Genomic DNA, 26,458 nt, shown 5'->3' with positions numbered 1-26,458 from the left:
AAGTCTGTGCGTAAAGAGCAGGCGCGTGTGCGCAACAGTTGTCGGCTAATAATAACAAGGCGCTGCGCCTTTAAGAGGATGAGGGAGAGGAAATCTAACACCTGTTCAGATCCAGGTCGGTTTGAATCGATTAGCAGAAAGCGGAGAGAAAGGGAAGATCTGAACCTGTCCTTCTGCTCCGTTCACCGAACTACCGCTCATTTTGCGGGTTTTTCTCTTCTCAAACATAACCCGGATTAAATTACACATTCCGCCTTTAAGCTGTCAGCGGGATTAGAGTTACGCAGGGCCAGCCAGGTCGTGCACCGGAGGGGTTTTACGCACCGTCGCTATCCAGAGGAAGCTCTACTTCAGGGACGTCCCTCCTTCTCCTCTTCCTCCTCCTCCAGTCCTGACACCGCTTCACTGGGGAGCTGTCCGCGCCGCGCGACATGGCTGAGATAGGGAAAGGGGTCACCGCCGGGAAACTGGCCATCAACGTCCAGAAGAGGCTCACCAGAGCGCAGGAGAAGGTAGGAGGCTCGCATAGCAGCAGGACACGGTGTCCCGCTGTGAAACTGGATCTCTTAACTTTGTACCGCAGCTCTGCCTTTAACGCTGCTGCAGGCAACACGGTCAGACCCCGTTTTACCATCTCACGTGCTGGTAAAACCTCTGGAAGGCCAGTTAAAGGTCTCTGTTTCAGGGAAACATCTGAAGGAAAGCGTGCCAGACTTCTAAAAGCTTTAAAGTCACATTCTGACTTAATTTCACTGTTTTGGTTGTTGCGTTTATTCATTATTAGAAACTTAAACACATTAGAGCCCAGAAATGCTGTTTTACTTCCAATAAGCCAGAATTCACTGGAGTAGTTTTTAAATGGATTTTATCAGCAGTTCTCACGGTTTTTATTGTGTTTTTATTTGGACACGTTCTGTTGTTTCACTCATTTTCAGGCCAGACGCATCATTTCTTCCAGTTTCTTTAGTTTTATGTGTGAAAACCAGCAAAGATCAGACAGAAACAGGCTGTCAAGAGGCCGTTTTAAGGAAGGAAAACAGGGAGAAAAGGTGGGGGTAGGTCACATGACCCAAGAACTGGACTAAAGATCAGCGGAAACAGGTCTGATGAGGGACGGGTCCTCCCCAGAACCCGGACCTTAACATTTCTGAAAGGATGTGGGATTATCTGGACAGGGAACGGAACAAAAAGCAGCAACAAAGAGGAGTTTTGGAAAGTCCTTCAAGGATCCTAGAGAACTATTCCTGAAGACCACGTTGAGGACTGATGGGAACTAGTTTAGATATGGAAATGTCTGCGGACCACTGTGGTAAAATAATGACTAAACATTAGTATCAGTCTGTACATGAGATCACTTTGGTGGTTTTTGATTTTTATTTTTTAAAGACCTGAGGTACCGTCTGGACCTGGACTTCCCTTCACAGAAGCAAAACCTGCAGGACAGGAGGGACCTAAAAGTGACCATATGAAACCCGATCAACTGCCTAGTGTTTGGCTCGGAGTTATTATTGTCCATCCTAATCAGTCCTGTTGCTTAAGCTTGCAGAGCTTCTAATCACCAGGAGCGCTGTCAGTCACCAGAGCCCGTCTGGACCAGCCAACGTTGCTGCTGCAGCTTCTGCTGTAAATATCACCAAAAGTCTCTTTCAGTGAAGAGAGTTTTAACGGTTTCAGTCAGCAGGTTGTTGCATCAACAACAATCCTGCAAATAAACAGGCAGAAAGCTTCAGAGCGACAGCTGATTGGTTTAAACATCACGGTTGGATTGGATCAGCATGAAGACCGGAAACAGCAGGAAACGGTGTCTTTATGGAAAAATGCCTCTAGTAAAGAATCTGTCTGCTGGTAGGCGACCGTCCCAGCAGCCCATCAACGGACGTTAAAGAGCAGCATCCACATCCCCGCCGTCTGGTTCTTAGAGTTCATGGTGAAGCAGAGGAATTACATCTCCGTGTAAAATGTAAAACAAAAACAAAAACAAAAAAAACAGAATCTAAAACCTCATCACGTCATATTAGGGACTGAAATATGACGTGATGAGGTTTGTAAATCAGTGCATTCTGTCTTTGTGTTGTTGGAGTTGTATAAAGAAACCAGAATTCAGCATTTCCTCCAGACTTTTAGGGGCCTGTTAGGAGGAAGACTCCATCTCTGTGATGAAGGAAGCTGGGAACTGACCATCAGCTCAGGATTAGTCAGACGACGTGAAAAGAGTCAAGTTGTTGTGAAACTTGTGGGTTTAAGGAACATCTTGTCTTCAGAGAGCCTGTACGGTTGCGTCTGCTCTGAACGTGCGCTGCTCAGGGATCTGCTGATGGTCCTAGAAGCACGTGACAGTCGCGTGAAGCACGTGACAGTCGGGTGGCTCGTTGGTTGTTGGGGTTTGAAGCGGAGCAGACAGAAGTCCACGTGAAGATGTCTGAATGAAAGGAGGATGATGAGAAACAGACTGTCTGGTGCAGATTTCTCCAGAGTTTTCATGTTTCCACGTCAACTTGCAGTCAGTGAACTCAGCATTCTCCACATGTAGTCATATGCTGGGGAGCTTTCTGAAGGACTTGATGCAAACACGTCTGCATTGGTTGATTACCCATGATCCTTCACTCTGTGAGGGTAAGATCCAGGTCCTGGCTGCACCCACATGCAAGGAAACTGAGTTCTGTTGGTGGTCCTGTATTTTACAATAGATTCATTTTTTTCTAAACATGAGTTGTTTCTAGTAAAATTCCTGTATTTCATCTTTTAAAACCTGAAGTTCTCCAACTGGAGGACATTGAGAACAGATGGTGCCAAACTGGACCAAAGTGTCCATCTTGGAGACGTCTCCTGAACACCCAAACCTCTCTGATGAGGAGATAATGTGATCTGATGGAGGTTTAGAGCTGCAGCTGCATCATTCCAGAGATTCATCCTGGAACTGTGCGCTGTGCCATCTTCATTCATTCTTCACCAGTAACACTCGTATTTACTCATCTTAACAAGTCTTCCCTTCACCACGACTCCTGAGGTATTCAAACGGATCTTGTGGCTGCAGAGGTCCAGAACCACATAAGACAGAGACAGGCTTAATTACGTAACTAAGAAATCTGTTAGATTCAGGTTTTAGAAAGACGTGTTCAGCTCATACGGTCTGTCTAGAAGAGTGGTTCCCAACCTGGGGTCCCAAAGAGCACCGGTGGTCCATGAGGCTTTAAACATTCAGAGCCGCTGTGATTCATGTCCACACATTGTCCCAATTTCAAGACAACAAAAGTAACAACAAACAACAACAAAAGTAAAGCTCTATGTTGTTCATTTAACTTTGACTCTGTGGAAGAACTCGGCCAGAAAACGTTCACGGTGAGAATCTGACTTTAGAAAGTATAAAACCTTTCACATGTGTTTGATGTTGCAAACCTGCACTTGTTCATTGAAATGGAGGGAATTCAATTGGAAAAATATTATTTGCTTTTTCATTACGCCATCTATTAAGAGCAAACAGCTGGCAGATGCCAATCATACCCGTGTCTTTTGGAGCTGTTTAAAGATTCCAACATTTTGGGATTCTATCTATTTGTCCTTAAAGAAAATATTGCAGTACTCTGTTCCCATGACATGTATGACCCCATACTTGGGCAACATTTCTAAAGTGGTCAGGAAAGAAGACCAGAACCTGCTTAAAATTCTCCTAACTGCAGCTAGAAGAGCAGTAACTAGGAAATGGCTAAAACCAGACTTTTAACCAATGGGTTGATATGGTCCAAGAGATTTCTGTAATGGAAAAAATGACTTTCACCCTCAGACTAAAGGAATCATTGATCAGGTAAACTGGGACAAATGGATTGTCTATAGAATCACACATGAACACTGACTAGATCTATCTGTGCTGATGTGTCTCTCATAATATTTGCCACCTCCTCTTGTTCACATCTTGTTCTGTGTTTGTTCTGTAGAGGCATCGCCTTCGTGTGTTTTCTTTTTCTTTTGTATACAAAAATGAATAAAGATCTAAGTGAGAAAGTATAAGACCAGCGAGCTTTCAGCGCGGGCTCCATGGCTTTGTAGTTTGCATGAAGGGGGTCCTCAAGGAAAAAAGGTTGGGAACCGCTGGTCTAGAAAATAGTTTGTGACATTAGATTGTATTAAATAAAGTATCCTAACGCTCTTCATAACTGCATGAAGATCGTCAGACATCCGCTCATTTACGGACAAACGGCAGCTACTTTCTGTCCAGACTCGTCCACCGTCGTCTGAGCCGCGGCCAGCTGGACAGGCTTCAGGCCCTTCAGTTCGTGGTGCTGAGAGTAAGAGGAAGGTCAAAGTATCATCTTCCCTCTGAGGAGGAGGAGGAGGTCAGCTTCAGCTGTCTGTGTGTGTGTGTGTGTGTGTGTGTGTGTGTGTGTGTGTGTGTGTGTGTGTGTGTGTGTGTGTGTGTGTGTGTGTGTGTGTGAGAGAGAGAGATGGTTTTGGTTTTGTTTGAATGGAAAATATTTTTCTTAAGCACTTCAGACGTAGGAAACGTGGAACTATATGTGTTTACTCTATGCTGCCACCTGCTGGCCATTTCTCTAAAACTAGCAAACTCGCTCCAAACCAGGTGGCCGAAACCTCGTTGACGTGGTTTTGTTTCTGTTGCTCTTCATCAGGGATTTCATGGTCCTTGTGAGCAACGGTCCTGCAGTTTCCCTGCTGCAACATGCATGTGGTGGGTGGGTGCCTTCTGTGGCTGGTGGCGGACCATTGGCTGCAGTCTTTGTGGGACGGCTGCTCCTTGTCTGTCTTGTCCCACCTGTGCCTACAGTGGGACAGCAGCTCCCCTTCTGGAGAGAAGTTTGCTTCCTTCTGGACTTACATCCCCAGACCCCTCTCTCTCTCTCTCTCTCTCTCTCTCTCTCTCTCTCTCTCTCTCTCTCTCTCTCTCTCTCTCACACTCACACACACACACACACACACACATGTAGGGTGTTGGGAGACGTGCACGTCCCTCCTCATTCCTCATCCTCTGCATGCTGACAGTCACTGAGTCGTCCAGTGTGTTTATACACTAAGAGATGCTTTGGTTCAGGTGTGTGTTTCTGGTTCTTTGGTTGTTGTTGTGATCCATGTTGTTGTTGTTGTCTTGGTTATTTTTAGGAACTGCTTAATCTCGTTGTACATGTGTATAATGACAATAAAAGGCATTCTTCTATTCTATTCTAACTCCTGGTGATTGTTGACTTAGTTTACTTGTAAGAGCTGTAGGAAATTCTCTGTTGTGTTTCTGTACAGGTGTAGCCGCTGGCTGTCTGGTGTTAGGCTGGATCTTTGTCTCCTCTTCCTCTTCCCTACTTTCCTGTTTACTTCATTACTCTCCTTTTTTTCTGTCCCCTCCGGTCAGGTCCAGCTAGATTACATAAATTCAAAATAATAATTAAAAACAAACAAATAATTAAAAAAAAGAAAATGATTAAAAAAGAAAATCTGATTATCTAGAGGAGCCTTATACCCATAAAGCTCCTTTGTCCTCCTTGTTTGGTACAACAGCCAGACCATCATTCTGCCGCCACCATGCTGGACAGGACACGGTAAAAAAAGAAAAAAGGCATCTTATAATTTATGTTAAATATCTATTATAGGAAATTTTGTTTCTGGTGGTTCTTTAAAATTAGTTGTTTAAAGCATCTTTTTTATTTCTATTTTTAGGTTTTAAAATGAAGAAAAGCATCAAACTTTTGCTAAAAGAGGATGGACAGACTTTCTTCTGTGGGATGTAGATATTTGGAGAAAATGATTTTTAAAAAAAAAGTCCATAGTTTTCAGCCTAAGAAAAAAAGAAAAATAGATGAAAAATATTACTGGTACTTTTAGTGTCATTATGTTGTGGAACTTCAATGAAATTATCAATGAAAACCCAGAAAAAATGCTAAAAACCTGCATTAGTTATTATATCTATATTTAAAACCATTAGTTGGTTATTTAGCATTTTAGCTGTGCATTAAGAGTCATTGTTGAAGGTCCAGAAAGCCACTTGCTGCTCCAGAGCCGCAGGTTGAACACCCCTGGACCAGGTGCAGCGGGATGCTGTAATCTCAGGCAACGAGGTTTTCCCAGCGAGTTCAACCATCGGTCAAGGAGTCAAAAGCACAGCTCAGCAGCAAAGTACAGCTCAGTATATTTACACACACTCAGTGGCACAGCTAGAGTTTCATGGTTTTCCAAAATATTACACTACAAGTTCAAACTCCAGCTTTTCATACAAGATGCACATCTTTAAGGGTTGCCACTAGCAACTACTTCGCTTGTAGAAGAAGCTTGTGGGGATGAGATCAACGACCACATGGTTGGTTTGCTTTCTCTGAAATGGCAGCAGAGCTAGCAGAAGGCGGTCGGACTGGATTCCACATGTTATTGGGGGATAGTTTGATTCTGCCACAGCAACCCAAGCCTCTGCTGGGTGTGGCCATGGTTGCTATAGTGATGCCACCCAGTCCGATGTGCTGTGTAGGGCATGCTGGGAAATTTCCTTTCAGAATAATCAGGTTTGAGAGGAGGTGCCCTTTATAAAGCAGTTAGAGACCTGGTGTAGCGCTGGGAGTCGGAGGCAGGACCCTATGACACCAACCGGCACCCACAGGTCCCACTTTCCACCCCCCCCCCATGCTTCAGCCCCTCCTTCCCTCCCCTTAATGTCAAAATAAAGCCTCCACATATCCACATGTTATCAAATGATGTCATTTGACCTTAATAGACCTTAATAAAGAACTTTAATTATTTTTCTGACACCAATCATCACAGCTGTGGTTCCCCGCCTCAAACCCGACCCCGACCCCGAACCCCGACCCCGACCCCTCATCAGCAAAGACTACCACACCGTTTATAAATGAGGACAAAGAGAGACACCAGTCCCAGTTCCTGTTCTCAGTCCCAGTTCTAGTTCCAGTCTCAGTTCCTGTTCTGGTCGCAGTTCCTGTCCTGTTCCCAGTCCCAGTTCCAGTTCCAGTCCCAGTCCCAGTCCCGGTCCCTGTTCCTCTTCTGTTCCCAGTCCCATTTCCAGTTCTGGTTCCAGTCCCTGTTCCTGTCTCAGTCCTGGTCCCAGTGCCGGTCCCAGTCCCACTCCCTGTTCCGGTCCTGGTCCCGGTCCCAGTCCCAGTTCCAGTTCCAGCTCTAGTTCCAGTTCAAATTTCGGTCCCAATCCCTGTTTCAGTCCCAGTTCCGGTCCCAGTTCCAGTTCAAATTCTAGTCCCGGGCCCGGTTTCAGTTCCAGTTCCAGTCCCGGTTCTGGTCCCGGTCCCAGTCCCAGTCCCTGTTCCGGTTCTGGTTCCGGTCCCATTGCCTCGGGACTCCAGGATGCAGTTTTGACTTTCAGCCTGGTGCTGCCATGATCTGTGTTCTTCTCCTTCTCTTATTTTGTAGTTCTTTCTCTTGTGTATTGTTGGCTCGCTCATTTTCTTCACCTGTTCTTCTTTAGTCCTTCTGTGGACCCCTTGCTTTCCTTTTCACGTTACCAGTTCATTGAAGTCTTCAGGTCTCATTTAGCCCTCGTAGTCTTCATGCCATGTGTAGTCCAGTTTTGTTTTTATGTTTCAAACCTTTATTCTGCACATGCCTGCCTCCTGCCTCATCTGCCTGCATTTGGGTCCTCCTTCCACGCCCTGACACACAGAGATTCCTTCTGATTTTCTACCAGTTACTTTTTCAGTACTTGTATTATTTGGGATGAAACTACAGAGACAGTAAATCCAGAAGAGGCTTTTGACTTTGTTGCTGTGATTGATGCTGTTTAAAAATATAAATATATTTAAATAGCATATAAGTGATGCCGTATAAATGTGTTGATAGTTGGATTAGTTGAGGGAAAAGGTGTTTATACACACATAAAGTATTTAAAAATTTTATTTAATTTTATTCAGTTGTAATGTGCTTGAATAAGAGAAGTAATCATTTCTGTATCAAGTATTTAATTTTCCAGAAACTCCAGCTTTATTTCTTTAGTTTTTTTCTACCCTTGACTTCCTGGATCATATGAAACCAGAATTGTTAGCAGGACTTGATGCTTATAAACCAGGAACTTTTTACACTCTCAAAGAGAAAAAGGCCATGCAGTTGCCCTGCTTGGCTTCAGCACCTGTCCCTCCCCCACCCAGAACTCCCAGCATGCCTCACTGCTGCATGTATTTTTACCCCTTCGTCTCCCCTAATACCCTACACACCTCCTGGGTGTATTTTTGGGCAGATGAAACCGAACACTGATGCTTACGATGTACACGTTCAGTCCTCTGTCTTTGTGAGGGCATAAATCATTCCTGATTTCATCCTGAAACCAAAAACCTGCCTTAAAGGTGTATCTCCACGTTAATTCTCAAGTAGATATCAACCAGTCCTCAGAGGCAGTTATATCCCGGATCGTCTCATTTATGTCCTGCAACAGATCTGGACTGTAGAAGTTCCTGAACTTTCCCTCTCCTGCTTCAACTCATGATACAAAACTGTTTCTAGCTTGTTCATAAATCTGATGAAGGTGTTGATGGCGTCCCTGAGGGAGTTCTGCAGGAGCAGCAGAGGGGAAGTCCCCCGTCATGTTGTCCCCGGGTTGTGTGTCCGTCAGAGGATTAGGGCGGCAGGTGGTGGAGGTGACGGAGGTGGAGACTCGGCCATGTGCTTGCAGTCAGTCATCTGATCAGATTAGCTGCTGACCTCGTTCCCCTGACAACAGAGGAGACGTACCGACACCTTCTTCTGAGCCCAGCTCCAGTACGTTTCTATGAGTAGAGTATTACAGACGTCTGTTTACTTACACGTCTTTTAGAAATGTCCGTTTATTTTCACCATTTACCAGAATTTCATTCCATCCCATTATTATTACATTATTCCAGTTCAGGGTTGCGGGGGGGGGCAGTTAGCAGGCGAGGGGCAGGTACACCTGGACAGGTGGCCAGCTGATCGCAGGACCAACACAGAGAGACAACCCCTCAATCCTATGGAGGGTTCAGAGTGACTAATTTATTTTATTGTTTTTATAATAATTATGCTACAGTTGTACCTGGTTGTAAAGGTGACTAATACCAGGTGTGTTACAGCACTTACTGGGTTTATTAAATAGGAGAAAAATCCTTCTGTCCTCAGTTTAATAATAATCATCATCATCAATACACAAGATCATTTTCTGGAAAACGAATGTCTGAAAATCTAGAAAAAGGAAAACAGAATAAGTCTGAAATAAATTAGGAATAAACAAAAATAAGAAACTGAAAGTTGGAGAAATGTCACTAGAAAAGGGAGGATGCTCGGAGCAGAATCCTGACAACAGTGTCCCCGTTTTATCAGGACTTCACAGGTTTGGATTATTTAACAAGTTATTGTTGTTTAACACCTTCATTCTGGATGTTTCCCATGTCTTCCTTAAAAAAATATTGGTAACCATGGAAACACGGAAGAGAACTGGCTCAGGGAAGCAGTAATGTTTCTGAATTAATCCGTGTCGTGCGGTCACACGGGTCGTGACCTTTGACCTCTACATGCCGACTGTTCTTAATAAAGAGGAGGAGGAGCTCCAGCCAACAAGTTTCCTCTGAAATGGAATCCAGCTCAGACTCTAGACACAGCTCTGCCTGTTGGACACTCTCACGGTGAAAGGAGGAGGCAGGGGCCCCTCAGACTTGTAGAGGCTCCTCAGACTTGTGGAGGCTCCTCAGACTTGTAGAGGCCCCTCAGACTTGTTAAGGACTCGCAGACTTGTAGAGGCCCCTCACACTTGTTGAGGCCCCTCCGACTTGTTAAGGACTCTCAGATTTGTAGAGGCCTCTCAGACTTGTTGAGGCCCCTCAGACTTGTTAAGGACTCTCAGATTTGTTGAGGCCCCTCAGACTTGTTGAGGACTCTCAGACTTGTAGAGGCCCCTGAGACCTGAAGAGGACTCTCAGACTTGTAGAGGCCCCTCAGACTTGTTGAGGCCCCTCCGACTTGTTAAGGACTCTCAGATTTGTAGAGGCCTCTCAGACTTGTTGAGGCCCCTCAGACTTGTTAAGGACTCTCAGATTTGTTGAGGCCCCTCAGACTTGTTGAGGACTCTCAGACTTGTAGAGGCCCCTGAGACCTGAAGAGGACTCTCAGACTTGTAGATGCCCCTCAGACTTGTTGAGGACTCTTGACTTGTAGAGGCCCCTCAGACTTGTTGAGGACTCTCAGACTTGTAGAGGCCCCTCAGACTTGTTGAGGACTCTGACTTGTAGAGGCCCCTCAGACTTGTAGAGGCCTCTCAGACTTGTTAAGGACTCTCAGACTTGTTGAGGCCCCTCAGACTTGTTAAGGACTCTCAGACTTGTAGATGCCCCTCAGACTTGTTGAGGACTCTGACTTGTAGAGGCCCCTCAGACTTGTTAAGGACTCTCAGACTTGTAGATGTCCCTCAGACTTGTTGAGGACTCTGACTTGTAGAGGCCCCTCAGACTTGTTGAGGACTCTCAGATTTGTAGAGGCCCCTCAGACTTGTTGAGGACTCTGACTTGTTGAGGCCCCTCAGACTTGTGGAGGACTCTCAGACTTGTGGAGGCTCCTCAGACTTGTAGGGGCCCCTTAGACTTGTTGAGGACTCTCAGACTTGTTGAGGACTCTCAGACTTGTAGAGTCTCTTCAGTTTGTTTCCTCCTGCTCTGTTTTCAGATTTAATGTCTCTGTTAAAGTTTTCTGGTTTGTTGTTTTTCAGCTTGTTCCTGTTTATTTAGTAGTTTTCTGCAGAGATGGATGGATGGATGGAAGATGGTTGGAGGGATGGATGGATGGATGGATGGATGGATGGATGGATGGATGGATGGATGGATGGAAGATGGATGGAGGGATGGATGATAAGTGGAGGATGGAGGGATGCATGGAAGGATGGATGGATGGATGGAGGGATGGATGGAAGATGGATGGATGGATGGAAGATGGAAGGATGGAAGATGGATGGATGGATGAATGGATGGATGGATGGATGGATGGATGGATGGATGGATGGATGGATGGAAGATGGATGGAAGGATGGATGGAAGATGGATGGATGGATGGATGGAAGATGGATGGAGGGATGGATGATGAGTGGAGGATGGAGGGGTGCATGGAAGGATGGATGGAGGGATGGATGGATGGATGGAAGATGGAAGGATGGATGGATGAAAGATGGATGGATGGATGGAAGATGGAAGGATGGATGGATGGAAGATGGATGGATGGATGGAAGATGGATGAATGGAAGATGGATGGATGGATGGAAGATGGATGGAGGGATGGAAGATGGAAGGATGGATGGATGGAAGATGGATGGATGGATGGAAGATGGATGAATGGAAGATGGATGGATGGATGGAAGATGGATGGAGGGATGGATGATGAGTGGAGGATGGAGGGATAATAAAGTGATGAACATCTTGTCTTCGCTCCAGGTCCTGCAGAAACTGGGTAAAGCCGACGAGACTCGGGACGCTGCCTTCGAAGAGATGGTGGCCAACTTCAACAAGCAGATGGTAGAAGCGCCTCCACCTTCATCCGTCACTTCAGTCTTCGCTGCTGTTGCTCGTCTTCCTCACTATGGCTGTGTTTGCTGTTTCAGGCAGAAGGCACCAAAGTGCAGAGAGACCTGAAGGCCTACCAGACAGCAGTGAAGAGTAAGTGTGTGACTTCCGTTTCCATGGCGATCTGTCCGGTTTGTGTGCACAGAGACTAAAATTAGCAACAGGAAGCAGAATCACCAACAATGTCAGAGATGCACAAATCCATGAAAAGAAATGAGTACACAGAGACGAAGGGCTTCTGGTTTCTCTGCTACGTTTAATGAATCAAAGTGAGTTATTTAGAAAGAAAACATCATCTCGCGTTTCCCTAATGGTCTCCAGCTCCAGACCTCCTGCTGAGAAGAAACCAGTTCCCAGATAAAACTTCTTCTGGTCTCCATATCTGTCTCTTAGAATGATGATGATGATGATGGATTTATATTTAATGTTGGTAGTGTCATGTGACTTCTCTCCAGTGGTTATTGTCCAGTCAGCTGCTGCAGCATGACGGAGAGGTTGGTGTTCTGACATTTTAGCTAAAACCACGTCCTCACTAACTCCCTGCTGCATTCAAGGTCATCATGCACCTGAATGCATCACGTGAAGCATCACCTCTAATTTACATCAAGCTTTTGCTGGAACAGACTCCTCATGGCCTGCGTTTCACCTCAGAAACTCAAATCTTTCCAGTAAGTTTAGAAAACTGACATTTTTGTGATGAAACTAGTTTGACTTTTTTTAGTGAAGCCAACTTTTTACAGTGTAGAAAGAGACAAAAACTAATCATAGTTTATTAAAACAACTGGAAAGAAACAAACCGCCCACAAAGACACTGAAATGAGCTAAAAACTGATTACAATACAGAAAAGTTATTACTAAAACTGAGTTTCAGTCCAGAATTAGTCAAAAGGATGGAAATGAGAAGGAGGTGGAGAACAGCTGAAAAGAAGCAAGATGCTGGATGAGGAAAGAGGGAATAAAACAGGTTGTTAACTGTGTTGCAGCGATGCACGACGCGTCGCGCAGGCTGCAGGACTGTCTGGCCGACATGTACGAACCCGACTGGTTTGGAAAGGAGGAGATGGACGCTCTGGTGGAGGTGGGACGGGACCGACCTGGTGCATGTTGAAATGTGACGAGTGTTTGTGGCTCTTTCTGCCGTGTTTGCCTTCTCTTTCTAACTGCATGCCCTTTCCTGCTTCACCCTGAAGGAGATGATAGAGAAGGAGCTGGACTATAACCTGGAGGTAAACTGTCCTGCAGACCAGCTTCTGCTCTGATTGTGTAGCTGTGAAGCAACATGTTAGTGTAGCAACTGTACTACAGTCCACATTAACCCACTCATACAGCTGTTCCTGGCAGTGTTTTCCACCAACAGGACCAGTTTACACCAAACGATGAGCACATCAAAGGCAGTGGGTCTGGATAGATAGATAGATAGATAGATAGATAGATACTTCAAGGCTTGCAGCAGCATGTATTGTGCAGTACAAACAAAACAGATGAACAAAACAAAGCAGCAAAACAAACATAGAAATCTATAAACCAGATAATAAACTAATATACAGATCTATGTATAGAAATGTAAATAAGGATGTGCAGAATGAAATGTAAAATGAACTGTGTGCAAACCAGAGTATGATTTAAAAAGCTTCCTCCTGTTTCCCGTGGTGACGCAGCGCCACATGGGCGGTGTTGCAAAGTCTGCTTGTTGGGCTTGTTTATCTCTGAAGTTGCTTGTAAACATCGTGACTGGCGCGTTTTTGACTCGCGGGTTTTTGAAAAAGACCCTGCAGTGTGAAAACACAATGGTTTTTGTGTGTGTTAATGTGTTGTTTTCTTTCAGGACACAGACACACTCTGGTTAGACTATCACCAGAACATCACCGACAAATCTCTGCAGACTATGGACTCGTACCTCGCTCAGTTCCCAGACATCAAGGTGAGGACACTAAGAACTGGCCGGATCCGGTAGAATAAACCAGACTAGTGTAGAGGAGGGGTGTGAACCAGGGGTGTAAAATGCGTTAAGATTGTTGTGAATTGGTGCTATACACATAAAGCTGGATTGAATTGAAAAACCACTTTGGATATATGACAGAAAAGACCCAACAATTTCTAAATAATAAAACTTGTCACACAAGGTCCAACACAAAGATCAAAAAGACGCTCAAAATGACGTCAGGGAGACTCATTCTGTCAGTCGTTTATTCACTCTCATCCAGGTCATTCTGGACTCTTGTCCAGGTCATTCTGGACTGTCGTCCAGGCCATTTTTGGACTCTCATACAGGTCATTCTGGACTCTCGTCCAGGTCATTTTGGACTCTCATCCAGGTCATTCTGGACTCTCGTCCAGGTCATTTTGGACTCTCACCCAGGCCATTTTGGACTCTCATCCAGGCCATTTTGAACTCTCATCCAGGCCATTTTGGACTCTCATCCAGGTCATTTTGGACTCTCATCCAGGCCATTTTGGACTCTCATCCAGGCCATTTTGGACTCTCATCCAGGTCATTTTGGACTCTCGTCCAGGCCATTTTGGACTCTCGTCCAGGTCATTCTGGACTGTCGTCCAGGCCATTTTGGACTCTCATACAGGTCATTCTGGACTCTCGTCCAGGTCATTTTGGACGCTCATACAGGTCATTTTGGACTCTCATCCAGGTCATTTTGGACTCTCATCCAGGCCATTTTGGACTCTCATCCAGGCCATTTTGGACTCTCATCCAGGTCATTTTGCACTCTCATCCAGGTCATTTTGCACTCTCATCCAGGTCATTTTAGACTCTCATCCAGGTCATTTTGGACTCTCATCCAGGTCATTTTAGACTCTCATCCAGGTCATTTTAGACTCTCATCCAGGTCATTTTGGACTCTCATCCAGGTCATTTTAGACTCTCATCCAGGTCATTTTAGACTCTCATCCAGGTCATTTTGGACTCTCATCCAGGTCATTTTAGACTCTCATCCAGGTCATTTTAGACTCTCATCCAGGTCATTTTAGACTCTCATCCAGGTCATTTTGGACTCTCATCCAGGTCATTTTAGACTCTCATCCAGGTCATTTTGGACTCTCATCCAGGTCATTTTAGACTCTCATCCAGGTCATTTTGGACTTGGATCTTAATAATAATAATAAACATAAAATGTTCACATCCTCACCAGATTTTATTTTCCACCACATCACTGATGTAAAGAGATGATAAATGAATGTTTGGAGGATTATTTCCCTGTTGAAACGATAAATGGTCCACTGTTTTCCCCTTTAAATGTAGCCACATTTGTTCGTATTGTAAGCATTTGTGGGATAAACAGCAGAGTTGGGTGTGTTGGTTGTTCCCATCTAATAATAGTCAACAGCAGAATCAGCTGTTAGGCATTAGCAGAGATCTGACACATGCGCAGCTCTGCTGTTCATCCTACCAGTACATTTCCATTTTCCCTCCACACCAAGCCCTCTTTTACTGACTGTTTGGGAGATTTACTTAGCAGAAATGAACTGCTGCATGAACAAATCTCCTTCTTGCATGTAAACTGATGAAAACATTGTCAGTGTGCTGAGTGTTTGTTGTGCTGTCACACAGGCTCGTATAGCAAAGCGCGACAGGAAGATGGTGGACTTCGATAGCGCCCGGCACCACTTCGCTTCATTACAGAAAGGAAAGAAGAAGGACGAGGCCAAGATCGCTAAGGTAACCAAGCAACATGTGTGCCATCTGTATTATGTGAGGGTTGGAGCATGCAAATATACAATAATAAAGATATAGTTTTATATTTAAGGTGGTACGGGCAGTTCATACACACAGGGAGGAGGGACGTTGGAAAACTTAAATAAAAATGGGAAAATAAAACTGAACCAGTGACGAGTGAAGCAGTACAAAAACAGTATATAAATGTTGAACATGAAAGATTTTTAATGATCTGTAAGTGCTTTTGGACAGAGGAGACAAACTGTTCAGTCTGTTGTAGCTGGACTGCAGGCAGGCCAGTTCAGCAGCCGGACTCTTCTCCTGTGAAGCCATGCTGCTGTGATGGATGCAGGATGTGGTTCAGCATTGTCTTGCTGAAATCTGCAAGGTCTTCCCTGAAAGAGACGTTGTCTGGATGGGAGCAGATGTTGCTCTAAAACCTCCATGTACTTTTCAGCATTGATGGAGCTTCATAGATGTGGAAGCTGCCCACGCCATAGGCACTAATGCAGCCCCATCCCATCAGAGATGCAGCTTTTCACCTGTCCACTGATAACAAGCTGGATGCTCCCTCTCCTCTTTAGTCTGCAGGACACGCCGTCCATGCTTTCCACAAACTAGTTCACATCTTCATCCAGGTTTCCACTTTGCCTCAGACCATTTTAAATGAGCTTTGGTCCAGAGAAGACGGAAGAAGCTGATTCTGGATCCTGTTCACATCTGGCTTCTTCTCTGCATGATGGAGCTTTAACCTGCATTTGTGGGTTTCAGGGTGAACTGTGTTCACAGACAGTGGTTTCTGGAAGTCTTCCTGAGTCCATGCAGTGGTTTCCAGTAGAGAATCATGTCTGCTTTTAATGCAGAAGATCACCAGCATCCAGCCTTGTCCCATGCACACAGAGATTTCTCCTAATCCTAATTCTCTGAATCTTCTGATGATATTCTACACTGTAGATGGTGAATCTTCAAAGTCTGAAGAACATTTTTTTTAAATTGTTCCACAGTTTTACAGCCAGTTTGTCTCGGATTGGTGAACCTCTGTCCATCTTTCCATCTGAGAGACTCTGCCTCTCTGAAATGCTCTTTTTAAACCCAGTCATGTAAAGCACGGTTAACCCCAAAGGGTTCCTGGTCAGTATGGGACAGGTTGGTACACAGTTTTGTTTGTGTCTTCACAGGTAAATACTGGGAAAGGTGGCAGAATATCCACTTTTTAGGGACCCAGTTTTACTGATTCAACCCTAAAAAGGTGGAGCAACTTGACAATATTAACAAAGCAGGAACGGCTCCATGTTTAAATGTACGCTGGATTTATTGTTGTTTAAAGCCACATAAAGCTGCTGCTGCTTCTTCTGTTGGCTCCAGGAGCAGATAGTCTGGTTACTAGCAGTTACCTTTAAACATGAACAGATGTTTTAATACGATGTTGTAGGTGTGGATTTCCATCTCTGCTGTTAGCTGTGGTGGAATTTCTGGTATTTAAGGATTTTTTTCTCCAAATAGCAGCTTTAATTATAAACCTGACAACAGAATGCTGTTTTATACAATTATGTCACTGATGTGTTGAGACTGAACTCTGTTTTTCACCTTTTTTCAGCTTGTTTTTTTTTTTTATAAAACTTTATCTCGTCATACCACCTTAAATCAGTCAGAACTACAGTTTCATTAGCAGCTAATTAACTGTGACTGAAGTCATTAAACAGTTTTCTCTCACTGGCTAATTGCTGATTAACATGTTTGCATTTGTCTTGAATTGTTCCTGTTTGCTTTTTATCCTGCTCTTTTGTTTCTCCACCTCCTCCTCGTCTCTCTCGTGCATGGTGTGTGGTTAGCCAGCAGCCCTGTTGGAGATGGCGGCTCCCAGCTGGGCTCAGGGTTTGATATCAGCCCACCAGGTGGCTCAGACTAACCTCTCCTACAACCAGGTGACACTCTGGTTCATCTCCCCTCTTTTACCCTCCAAAGCCTCGTTGAGCAGCTCCTTTGTAGGCGGTCACATGATCAGCACTGAAAGGAGGACGTTGTGTGACAGAAACCGTCTGATAAAATCTGCAGGAGAAAAACATCCTGAAAACAGGAAGAAATCAAGGAGAAGTCTCTGTAGAGAAACACACCACCACACACTTTTACTGGGTGACATGATTTACAGAGCTTATTCTGTAGAAACTTGGCTCAGAAAATATAAGGAAATGAGTGTTTGCTGTAATATTTTTCCTCTTTATTGATCTCAACTGGTGTTTACAGTCACCTTTACATGCAGGTAGAAAGCGATGAAGATGATGCTTCTGTGAATGAGCAACACCTAAATGTGGGGGTAGAACCCCACAAATGTTCCACCAGCCCCGTGAGATTCAAACAAATGGAGTCAATAAATATAAATTTTCTTACATTTTGGGCTAAGTTGTGTGTTTACCAGAAGCTTTGTCTTCATGTCTGTTAATGAGCTGGTGGGTGAAGCTTGTTGGGGATGTGGAATAGATCAGCATCACGGTCTTTTTAGGTTTGTGTAGACCTAAAGAAGAAGTTTTAGATTTTTTTTCATCAATTTACTTGATCGTGTTTTCTTTTATTTTCTTGTGATGTGGTTGAGCTTCTGATTGGCCGCCGCGTGGCTCCATCAGTGCTGGTCATGTCTGCAGAGCCTCGCTACAACCTGATCCCGAGTCAGAGCTGTTGTGTGTCCGGTTTCTCTTCTTTAACCTGAATCCTTCGTGTTCCTGTAGCTCCTGTATGAAGCCCTGTGTGTTGGCCTGTGTACTCGTGTGCTCCGTCTTGCCTCACCGTGTTGTGTTAATGACAACCGTCAGACATCTTTACTCATTGCACGTGTGTGTGCGTGCACGCACAGGCGGAGGAAGACCTGGGCAGAGCGCAGAAGATATTTGAGGAGCTGAACGTGGAGTTACAGGACGAGCTCCCGGCGCTGTGGGACAGGTGAGAAACCCGCCAGGTCTCACTGCTGTATCTCCATATTTGTAAGTCAAATCTACATCCTGTCAGTCAGAAGGAAAACGAGCCGGACCAGCTACTGCTGCTACTGTCAGAACTTCATCCTGTTGTAGATGTTGCTGTGGGTTGGTGCAGTCCTGTCGTAGCTCCCATCAACTCAAACAGGAAACATACAGAATGAGCTAATATGCTGGGTCAAACTGACTCAGGGCTATGCTAATACCTAGCCTGGTTATACTAGTCTGGACACATATACTGTCCTCATCCCACTCAGAGAATAGACACATCCCATGTGTCCAGCTGGAATAAAGGATGGGGCCCTCTGGATCTGAACCCTTCCCTCCCTCCCAAACGAGGGACTGAAGTAAACGTAGAACCGTAGATCTGCCCCCGAACCCCAGTCTGACTTTGTCCCAGTCTGTCCCTCCGAGTAGGTTTTACAAGTCAGAAAATACCAGTAAATCTGTACTGGTGTGATGTTTAGTTGAACCTATGAGCTACACGTTCCAGAACCTCTGTCCCTATCCCAGATCCACTGGATAACGGGTCACTTTGTGTGTGTTTAGGCGTGTTGGCGTCTATGTTAACACATTCCAGAGCCTGGCAGGTCATCAGGAGAAGTTCCACAAAGAAATGAGCAAAGTGAGTCAAACTGGTCTCTAGTGATTGGTCAAACTGACGCCGCATGGATTGGTCAGTGATATCTCCTCTCCTCTCTGCAGCTCAGCCAAGACCTGAATGACATCATGACCAAACTGGAGGATCAGCGGCAGCTCAAGTAAGTTCCATTCAGACACTTTTATAGATGGATGAACATGTAGAGGAAATGAGAGTAATGTCTCTCATGGCGCCCCCTGCTGCAGAAAAGGTGCTACTGCAGCGTCAAAGACCGGAGACGGTGCGAAGAGGTAAAACCTGCCATATGCATGTCAGGCGTCCTGCTGCATGCATGTCAGGCGGACTGCTGAATGCATGTCAGGCGTCCTGCTGCATGCATATAAGACATCCTGCTGCATGCATGTCAGGCGTCCTGCTGCATGCATGTCAGACGTCCTGCTGCATGCATGTCAGGTGTCCTGCTGCATGCATATAAGGCGTCCTGCTGCATGCATATAAGGCGTCCTGCTGCATGCATATAAGACGTCCTGCTGCATGCATATAAGACGTCCTGCTGCATGCATGTCAGGCGTCCTGCTGCATGCATGTCAGGCGTCCTGCTGCATGCATGTCAGACGTCCTGCTGCATGCATATAAGACGTCCTGCTGCATGCATGTAAGGCGTCCTGCTGCATGCATATAAGACGTCCTGCTGCATGCATGTCAGGCGTCCTGCTGCATGCATGTCAGACGTCCTGCTGCATGCATGTCAGGCGTCCTGCCGCATGCACCCTGACAGTCCTGTATATAAACACCGTCCACTTCGTCAGGTTCACCTTCCTGTTAACACTAACGTCTAACCAGCCAATCACATGCCAGCATGTAGTCATGTAGACATGGTGAAGACGACTTGCTGAAGTTCAAACTGATTATCAGAATGAGGAAGAAGGAGGATTTAGGAGACTTTGAACGTGGCATGGTTGTTGGTCTATTTACTGGGATTTTCACCCACAACCATCTCTAGTGTTTCCAGAGAATGGTCTGAAGAAGAGAAAATATCCAGCGAGCAGCAGTTGTCTGGACCAGAATGCAGCAGAATGGGAAACTGAGGCTAATTATAGTAGAATGACTTTGTCTGACTGTAGCTAAAAGTCAAAAATGTTCATGTAAAGCTAGAGAGACAGAATCTTGTGCATTTTTGCCTGAAAGATGATGCAGACTGTGATATTAATAAAGATGTTGGGCTGTCATTAATCTCTTGACTTTTTGTTGTAGGTTAAACTTTTTACGTGCACGTTTTTTTTTAATGCTTTGCGTTTTTGCTGCTCTGGTGCAGCTGGCCTGTGTTTAAAGCTTGTTGGTGCCCCCGTGTGGGCGGAGCTAAGAACTGCTGGTGTGATTTATCTGAGATTATTGATTCAGCTGTGTCCAAAATTCCACTTTCACTCACTAAGAAGTTAATCTAGAGGACTGTATGGGGAACTCATAATAATGAAAGAAAGATTTTAGAATATTTCCACTAATTTCTCTGCTCTGTGAATGACTTGACTGCTTTCGGACTATTTTAGGCACCAGGTGATGGATTTTGGAATTTTTGGATCCAGTGAAGACAGGCAGGCGGGCTTTTCAGTTTCATTCTAGTCCAGTTATAACCCAGTTAAATAAAATCCATCATAAGATCCACATCAGTCCAGTTTATAATTACAGTGTTCATATAAACCAGCTCATAAAATAACCACGTTGCTAAGAAAAACCTCCATCAAAACCAGAACCAGGAAGGAAAACCAGGAAGCAGAGAGGAGCCCAGTGCATCATGGGACGTCCCCCAGGTGCCTCGGCCTATAGCAGCAGGACTAAAGGATGGACCAGGGTCACCAAGGAAGAAAAGTTTGAAGATGACCTGAAGGTAGAAAGGGATACCTGAAGCCAATCTGGGAGCCGGTTCCACAGAGAGGGGTCTGGTTCTGGTTCCCGAGGACAAACAGGGAGCCAGTTCCACAGAGAAGGGTCTGATAGGTGCAGGTTCTGCCTCCTGTTTTATTCTAGAACCCTTGTAAATCTCAGCCTGCAGACAACACTGTAAACTGACGGGTTAACCATGTAGTCCTTGATACAATGAACAGTGAGTGATTTTGGACACAGCCTGGGTCTAAGTCATCGTCTTTTCTAATGTTCTTTTTGTTTCCTTCTTCTCTCAGTGAGGAGGCCAACCATAGCCAATCAGCTGCCACAGCACCAAAGGTAAGCAGGGTCATACTCTCTCACCTGGGCTGAACAATTCTCCTGTTATCAAGGTCATTGGTCTTTTGTTTTTTTTTTCTTAAACACAGCTCTAAGATCTGTTTTCCGTGTGCAATGAGGAGTGCTGGATGATGTCTACACATGTACATGTATAGGAGAGAGCTGCTGGCGCACTAGTCATGTTGCTTTGCTTGGAAAAATCAAACTGATTTCTTCTGATTAAATGTCCAAGATTTTTAACGTTATTACAAACACAAAGACTTCTAAGTGGTGATGTCTGTCAGCCACGGGACAAAATGTTGACGTATTTTCTTATTAATGCATCATTGTATTAGTAAAGTCCAACGGTTTTCATCCTTGAAATGTCGCTACTGCATTTATCAGACGTGAACAGATGTGCCTGTTCCACGTCTTCTTGTGAGATTGCAGGATCTGTATATAAACACCCACACAGAACGAGGAAAATGTTATCGAACATGTGAAGCAGCCTAACGGTGACTCTCCTTGTGTTTCCCAACATGCCTCTGTCTTCCTTGCTGCGATTGCATGTATGCACGTGTGTGTTGTGTGGGTTTAACCCTGGTGGAGGTGGTGCAGAAACCTGGCCCTCCTCCCAGTCGACCTCCACCCAGACTGACGCCATCCCCGGATCCAAGAGAGCAGCATGTCAGTCCACTCGAGGCTGAGCCCTCTGGTCCTGCTGCTAACACAGACTCCATTAACGCAACGCCACAGGTCAGACTGCCCACAAACAAGAACCACCTGTAACTCATTCCTACTTAATTTGCTTGGTTCAGATAGAGACAGCTCACCAAAACACAGCCTGCCTGAACACAATGAAATTAAAAGACCTCAAACAGATTCAAACAGAATGATTAGAAGTTATTTTACAGTTTTGTATGAGTTTTTAAGAATTAAAAAGAAGAGGTCCAAGTATAGAACCCTGAGGAACTCCACATCCCCGAGCTTTGTTTAAAACCACTTTTATCTTAGTTTTACAGCTAATATCAACTTTATTTCTGTCAGAGTTTCTCTGGAGGTTTTATTTGATATTTTTAAGATGTTTAATTTAGATAACGACATGACATCAGGCCATGCTGGTCTACAAAATCTACTTCACTCCTGTATGATGTTTAAGCAGAGCAGGTATTTGTCTCGATAGTTAACTCTGCTAACATGAACACGTGTGTGTGGGTGTGTGTGTAAAGCAGTGTGACCCCTGGGCAGGGGTAAACCTGCTGGACTGGGATGTGGAGGTTTTACAGCCCACTACATTGCCAGTTCCCAAGGTGGGTGTGTGATGTCGTGGTTGAAATGTTGATGGATTTTTGTCAGGAGGGACTGTGTTTACATCAGCTGGTCAGTTTCATTTGAACCCAGTTCACTTTTAAACATCAGAATTCAGTATTCGGCCTGGAAATGAGATAACTGATTACAGGTAAACACAGTCATCATGGGTGTGTGAGATCACAGTAACCTTTTCCCCGCATGGCTTTGTACATGAGCTCACGTTGCATGCACTAAGTGGTGTGTCTTTACTGGTTTTGCTGGGTCTTCTGTTGTGTCTTTAGAATGAAACTCTTTCTATGAAGAACAAATAACCTAAAAAAAAGTATCAGAATTATTTACACCGGACATTTTAATAGTTCTTTAAATTATTTGAAAAGGACTCTCAGGTAAAGCAAACTAAATATTGAGACTTTTCATCTTGTTCCTTGCCGCTTTGCTGTAGGCGCCATCATGGGACTCGTGGGTAAGCATGGCTTCATCCTGCTCTAAGGAGTTACCCTCCTAAGCTACATGTATGTTTGCTTCCATGATTATGGGCTGTGAAATAAACTCTTCAACATCCCTCCTGTGGCTTTTCAATCCCTGCCGGTCCTCTGAAACCTTTATCATTAAATTCAACCCGGTCAATCCTCTGTATGCTCGTCACCCCCCCGTCGACCCTTCCACCCTTTGCGATGCTCCATTGCCCTTGACCTTATAGAAAGATCAGAGCGCCATAGAGCAGGTACCCCAGGAGGATGATGACCAATCCCAAGATGAGGCTGAAAGTGGCTGGGATTACAATGAAAGCAGCACCCAGAGCTACGCTCAGCCCAGCTGGGATGACGCGGAGACGGCTGAGGGTCAGGAGGGCTGGAGCGATGACGGAGGCTACGCAGCCCAGTCGCACACCGAGCCCAACTGGGACGATGATGATGCCGGTGTGGGACAGGGTGGCTGGGGCGATGAGGAGGTAGAGTTGGATGGAAAGTGGGTGGACGTGGCATCTTGGTGAAGTCTAGAATTGTCCAGGAAAAGAAAAAAAATCCCTTTCCTCACTGATCTTTTTTTTTTTCTACTTTGGGCACTTTTTTCTGTGTTTCTTTATTAAACTGAGTTCTTCACTAATTCTTCTGGACTTTTCTTTCTACAGAGTTCAGTGACCAATGGCTCTGATGGTGAACTTCCTCCAGGGTTTCTTTACAAGGTGAGTCCACTTTGTATTGACCCTCTGTTGAAAGCAGTTAATGCGTTACTACACCACCCACGAGAAGTTTTTAAAATTAATTTTTGGTTTTATTTGTACGTTTTCTCCAGGTTAAAGCCATACATGAGTACACTGCCACTGATGGTGATGAGCTGGAGCTACAGATAGGGGACATTGTGCTGGTTTTGGCCTTTGATAACCCAGATGAACAGGTTGGTGTCACGTGTATTTGTCTTTAGTTGGATTTATTTGGCGCTGAGGTGAGCTTGTCCCAGATGAAAAACTTCCTTTGCCTTATGCTTGGTGTGATAAAGTGGCGGTACACTCTTACACATTACACGCAGCTAAACATTTTTACAGGTCACACCGAGATAGTAAGACTCAATGTAGATTTGAGCAAATGTACACTCATATTTCAGCTATTGCAGATGTGTGCAGTAGAAATGACAAAGACAAGATAGAATCCCATTTCCAAAATGCTGGGATGCTGTGTAAAATAGAAATAAAACCAGAATCTCATCAGGTCGTATTTTATCCCCAGCAGAAGATCAACAACATCTCAGATGATGAAACTGAGCCGTTTTACTATGTGATAGAAAAAATGAGCAAAGTAGTTCCAGGGTGATGTTCAGCACGGTGTAAAAAGTAGTTCCAGGGTGATGTTCAGCACGGTGTAAAAAGTAGTTCCAGGGTGATGTTCGGCATGGTGGAAACAGTAGTTCCAGGTTGATGTTCGGCACGGTGTAAAAAGTAGTTCCAGGGTGATGTTCAGCACGGTGTAAAAAGTAGTTCCAGGGTGATGTTCAGCACGGTGTAAAAAGTAGTTCCAGGGTGATGTTCGGCATGGTGGAAACAGTAGTTCCAGGTTGATATTCGGCACGGTGTAAAAAGTAGTTCCAGGGTGATGTTCAGCACGGTGTAAAAAGTAGTTCCAGGGTGATGTTCAGCACGGTGTAAAAAGTAGTTCCTGGGTGATGTTCAGCACGGTGTAAAAAGTAGTTCCAGGGTGACGTTCAGCACGGTGTAAAAAGTAGTTCCAGGGTGGTGTTCAGCACGGTGTGAAAAAGTAGTTCCAGGGTGATGTTCGGCATGGTGTAAAAAGTAGTTCCAGGGTGGTGTTCAGCACGGTGTGAAAAAGTAGTTCCAGGGTGATGTTCGGCATGGTGTAAAAAGTAGTTCCAGGGTGGTGTTCAGCACGGTGTAAAAAGTAGTTCCAGGGTGATGTTCAGCACGGTGGAAAAAGTAGTTCCAGGGTGGTGTTCAGCACGGTGGAAAAAGTGGTTCCAGGGTGATGTTCGGCATGGTGTAAAAAGTAGTTCCAGGGTGATGTTCAGCACGGTGTAAAAAGTAGTTCCAGGGTGATGTTCAGCACGGTATAAAAAGTAGTTCCAGGGTGATGTTCAGCACGGTGGAAAAAATTAGTTCCAGGGTGATGTTCAGCATGGTATAAAAAGTAGTTCCAGGGTGATGTTCAGCATGGTGGAAAAATTAGTTCCAGGGTGATGTTCAGCATGGTATAAAAAGTAGTTCCAGGGTGATGTTCAGCACGGTGGAAAAATTAGTTTCAGGGTGATGTTCAGCATGGTATAAAAAGTAGTTCCAGGGTGATGTTCAGTACGGTGGAAAAATTAGTTCCAGGGTGATGTTCAGCATGGTGTAGCATCTCCTCTTCTTCTAACAACTGTTCTGCTTCCATGATGCTCCAGATGTTGTGTACTGGTGAAAGGTCTGGACTGCAGGCAGGCCAGTTCAGCAGCCGGACTCTTCTCCTGTGAAGCTATGCTGCTGTGATGGATGAAGGATGTGGTTCAGCATTGTCTTGCTGAAATCTGCAAGGCCTTTCCTGGCCCCAGTGCACAGAGATTCCCCCAGATTCTCTGAATCTTTCCATCTGAGAGACTCTGTCTCTCTAAAATGCTCCTTTTATACCAGTCATGTTACTGACCTGTTGCCAGTTAACCTGATTAGTTGTCCAATGCTCCTCCAGGTGTTTCTGGTTTGTACCAGTTACTTTTCCAGCCTTTTGTTTCCATCAGATTCATTATCAGTTCATATTTTCCATCACATGGTAAAATGTCTGTTTTATCCTCTGACATGTTGTTGATCTTCTACTGGGAATAAAATATGACCTGATGGGGTTCTGTTTTATTTGAATTTTATACACAATCCTATTTTTTTTTTTTTTTAGAATCAGGGTTGTACAAATGCAGATAAAAACAAAAGAAGGCTGCTCTCCCTTGAATTAGGATTATCATTTGACTTTAATCTCTGTGTTGCTCTGAAAAAAGTGACTATAATCAAAGATATACCCTCAGTTATTTCACATTGGCCATCTTTCATCTGAAAGATGGATACTCGGCTTTAGTAGCTTCTCTGTGGTTCTGATGATCTTAAAAGGAAAGCTCCAACAGATGGTGAACTCTTGGTGTGTTGCCTGTGTGCAGGACGATGGCTGGCTCATGGGCATGAAGGAGTCGCAGTGGTTGCAGAATAAAGAAACTTCAACCAAAGGTGTTTTCCCTGAGAACTTTACCCAGAAGGTTTGATGGTCTCTGCGCTAAACTCAGCCACGATGCGTGATCGTCACATCAACGTCTACACACTACCTGACTGGACCCAGAAATGTGCACTGAAAGACAACATCTCATACGATCACCAATAAACGGAAACTGTGCCTGTTTAAGCAAAGTTAAGAGAATTTGGTTTTACTGTGACCCTTTGGTCAAATTGTTTTTATTTGTTGTTCCAAAGGTGACCCCTTGTTTCCACATATGTGTGCTTATGTCATTTAGTCAGAAATCCATTAATTCTTAGAGAATTCCTTCTCCTTCACAATTTATCCAAGTACAAAAAACCCCCAAAACTTTACATTTTGTGCTGGACTGTGTGTGAACAAACTGCACCGGGAAGTTGGAACAACAGGTTAACAACTAAACTCCTGTTAAACTGACAGTTTAATTCAAATGATGGAAAGTTTCGTAAGGTACTATATATATATATATATATATATATATATATATA

General features: G+C 44.6%; 1 protein-coding gene across 14 annotated transcripts; it reads left to right on the top strand.

Moving 5' to 3' along the window:
* Positions 1-68: 68 nt before the first annotated feature.
* On the top strand, positions 69-26,458 carry bin1b (bridging integrator 1b). 14 transcript variants are annotated; one of them, XM_041978804.1, is made up of 19 exons: positions 75-512; positions 11,376-11,456; positions 11,543-11,597; positions 12,488-12,582; positions 12,695-12,730; positions 13,330-13,425; positions 15,070-15,177; positions 17,007-17,099; positions 18,023-18,108; positions 18,690-18,765; positions 18,846-18,901; positions 18,987-19,031; positions 20,919-20,961; positions 21,550-21,696; positions 22,170-22,250; positions 22,694-22,714; positions 23,384-23,437; positions 23,548-23,649; positions 25,882-26,458. In XM_041978804.1, the coding sequence occupies exons 1-19, from the start codon at positions 432-434 to the stop codon at positions 25,981-25,983; spliced, it is 1,458 nt and encodes a 485-aa protein (XP_041834738.1). In that variant the 5' UTR covers positions 75-431; the 3' UTR covers positions 25,984-26,458. The 14 variants fall into 14 exon arrangements, with proteins under 14 accessions (XP_041834736.1, XP_041834740.1, XP_041834735.1 ...); XM_041978807.1 differs by lacking the exon at positions 12,695-12,730 and having other exon boundaries at positions 76-512; XM_041978809.1 differs by lacking the exon at positions 22,170-22,250 and having other exon boundaries at positions 76-512.

The sequence above is a fragment of the Melanotaenia boesemani genome, chromosome 24 (genome assembly GCF_017639745.1).
Source record: "Melanotaenia boesemani isolate fMelBoe1 chromosome 24, fMelBoe1.pri, whole genome shotgun sequence".
In the NCBI taxonomy this organism is placed as follows: Eukaryota; Metazoa; Chordata; class Actinopteri; order Atheriniformes; family Melanotaeniidae; genus Melanotaenia; species Melanotaenia boesemani.
Note: the sequence above shows the minus strand (reverse complement) of the source record. Positions and strands in the feature narration are given on the sequence as shown.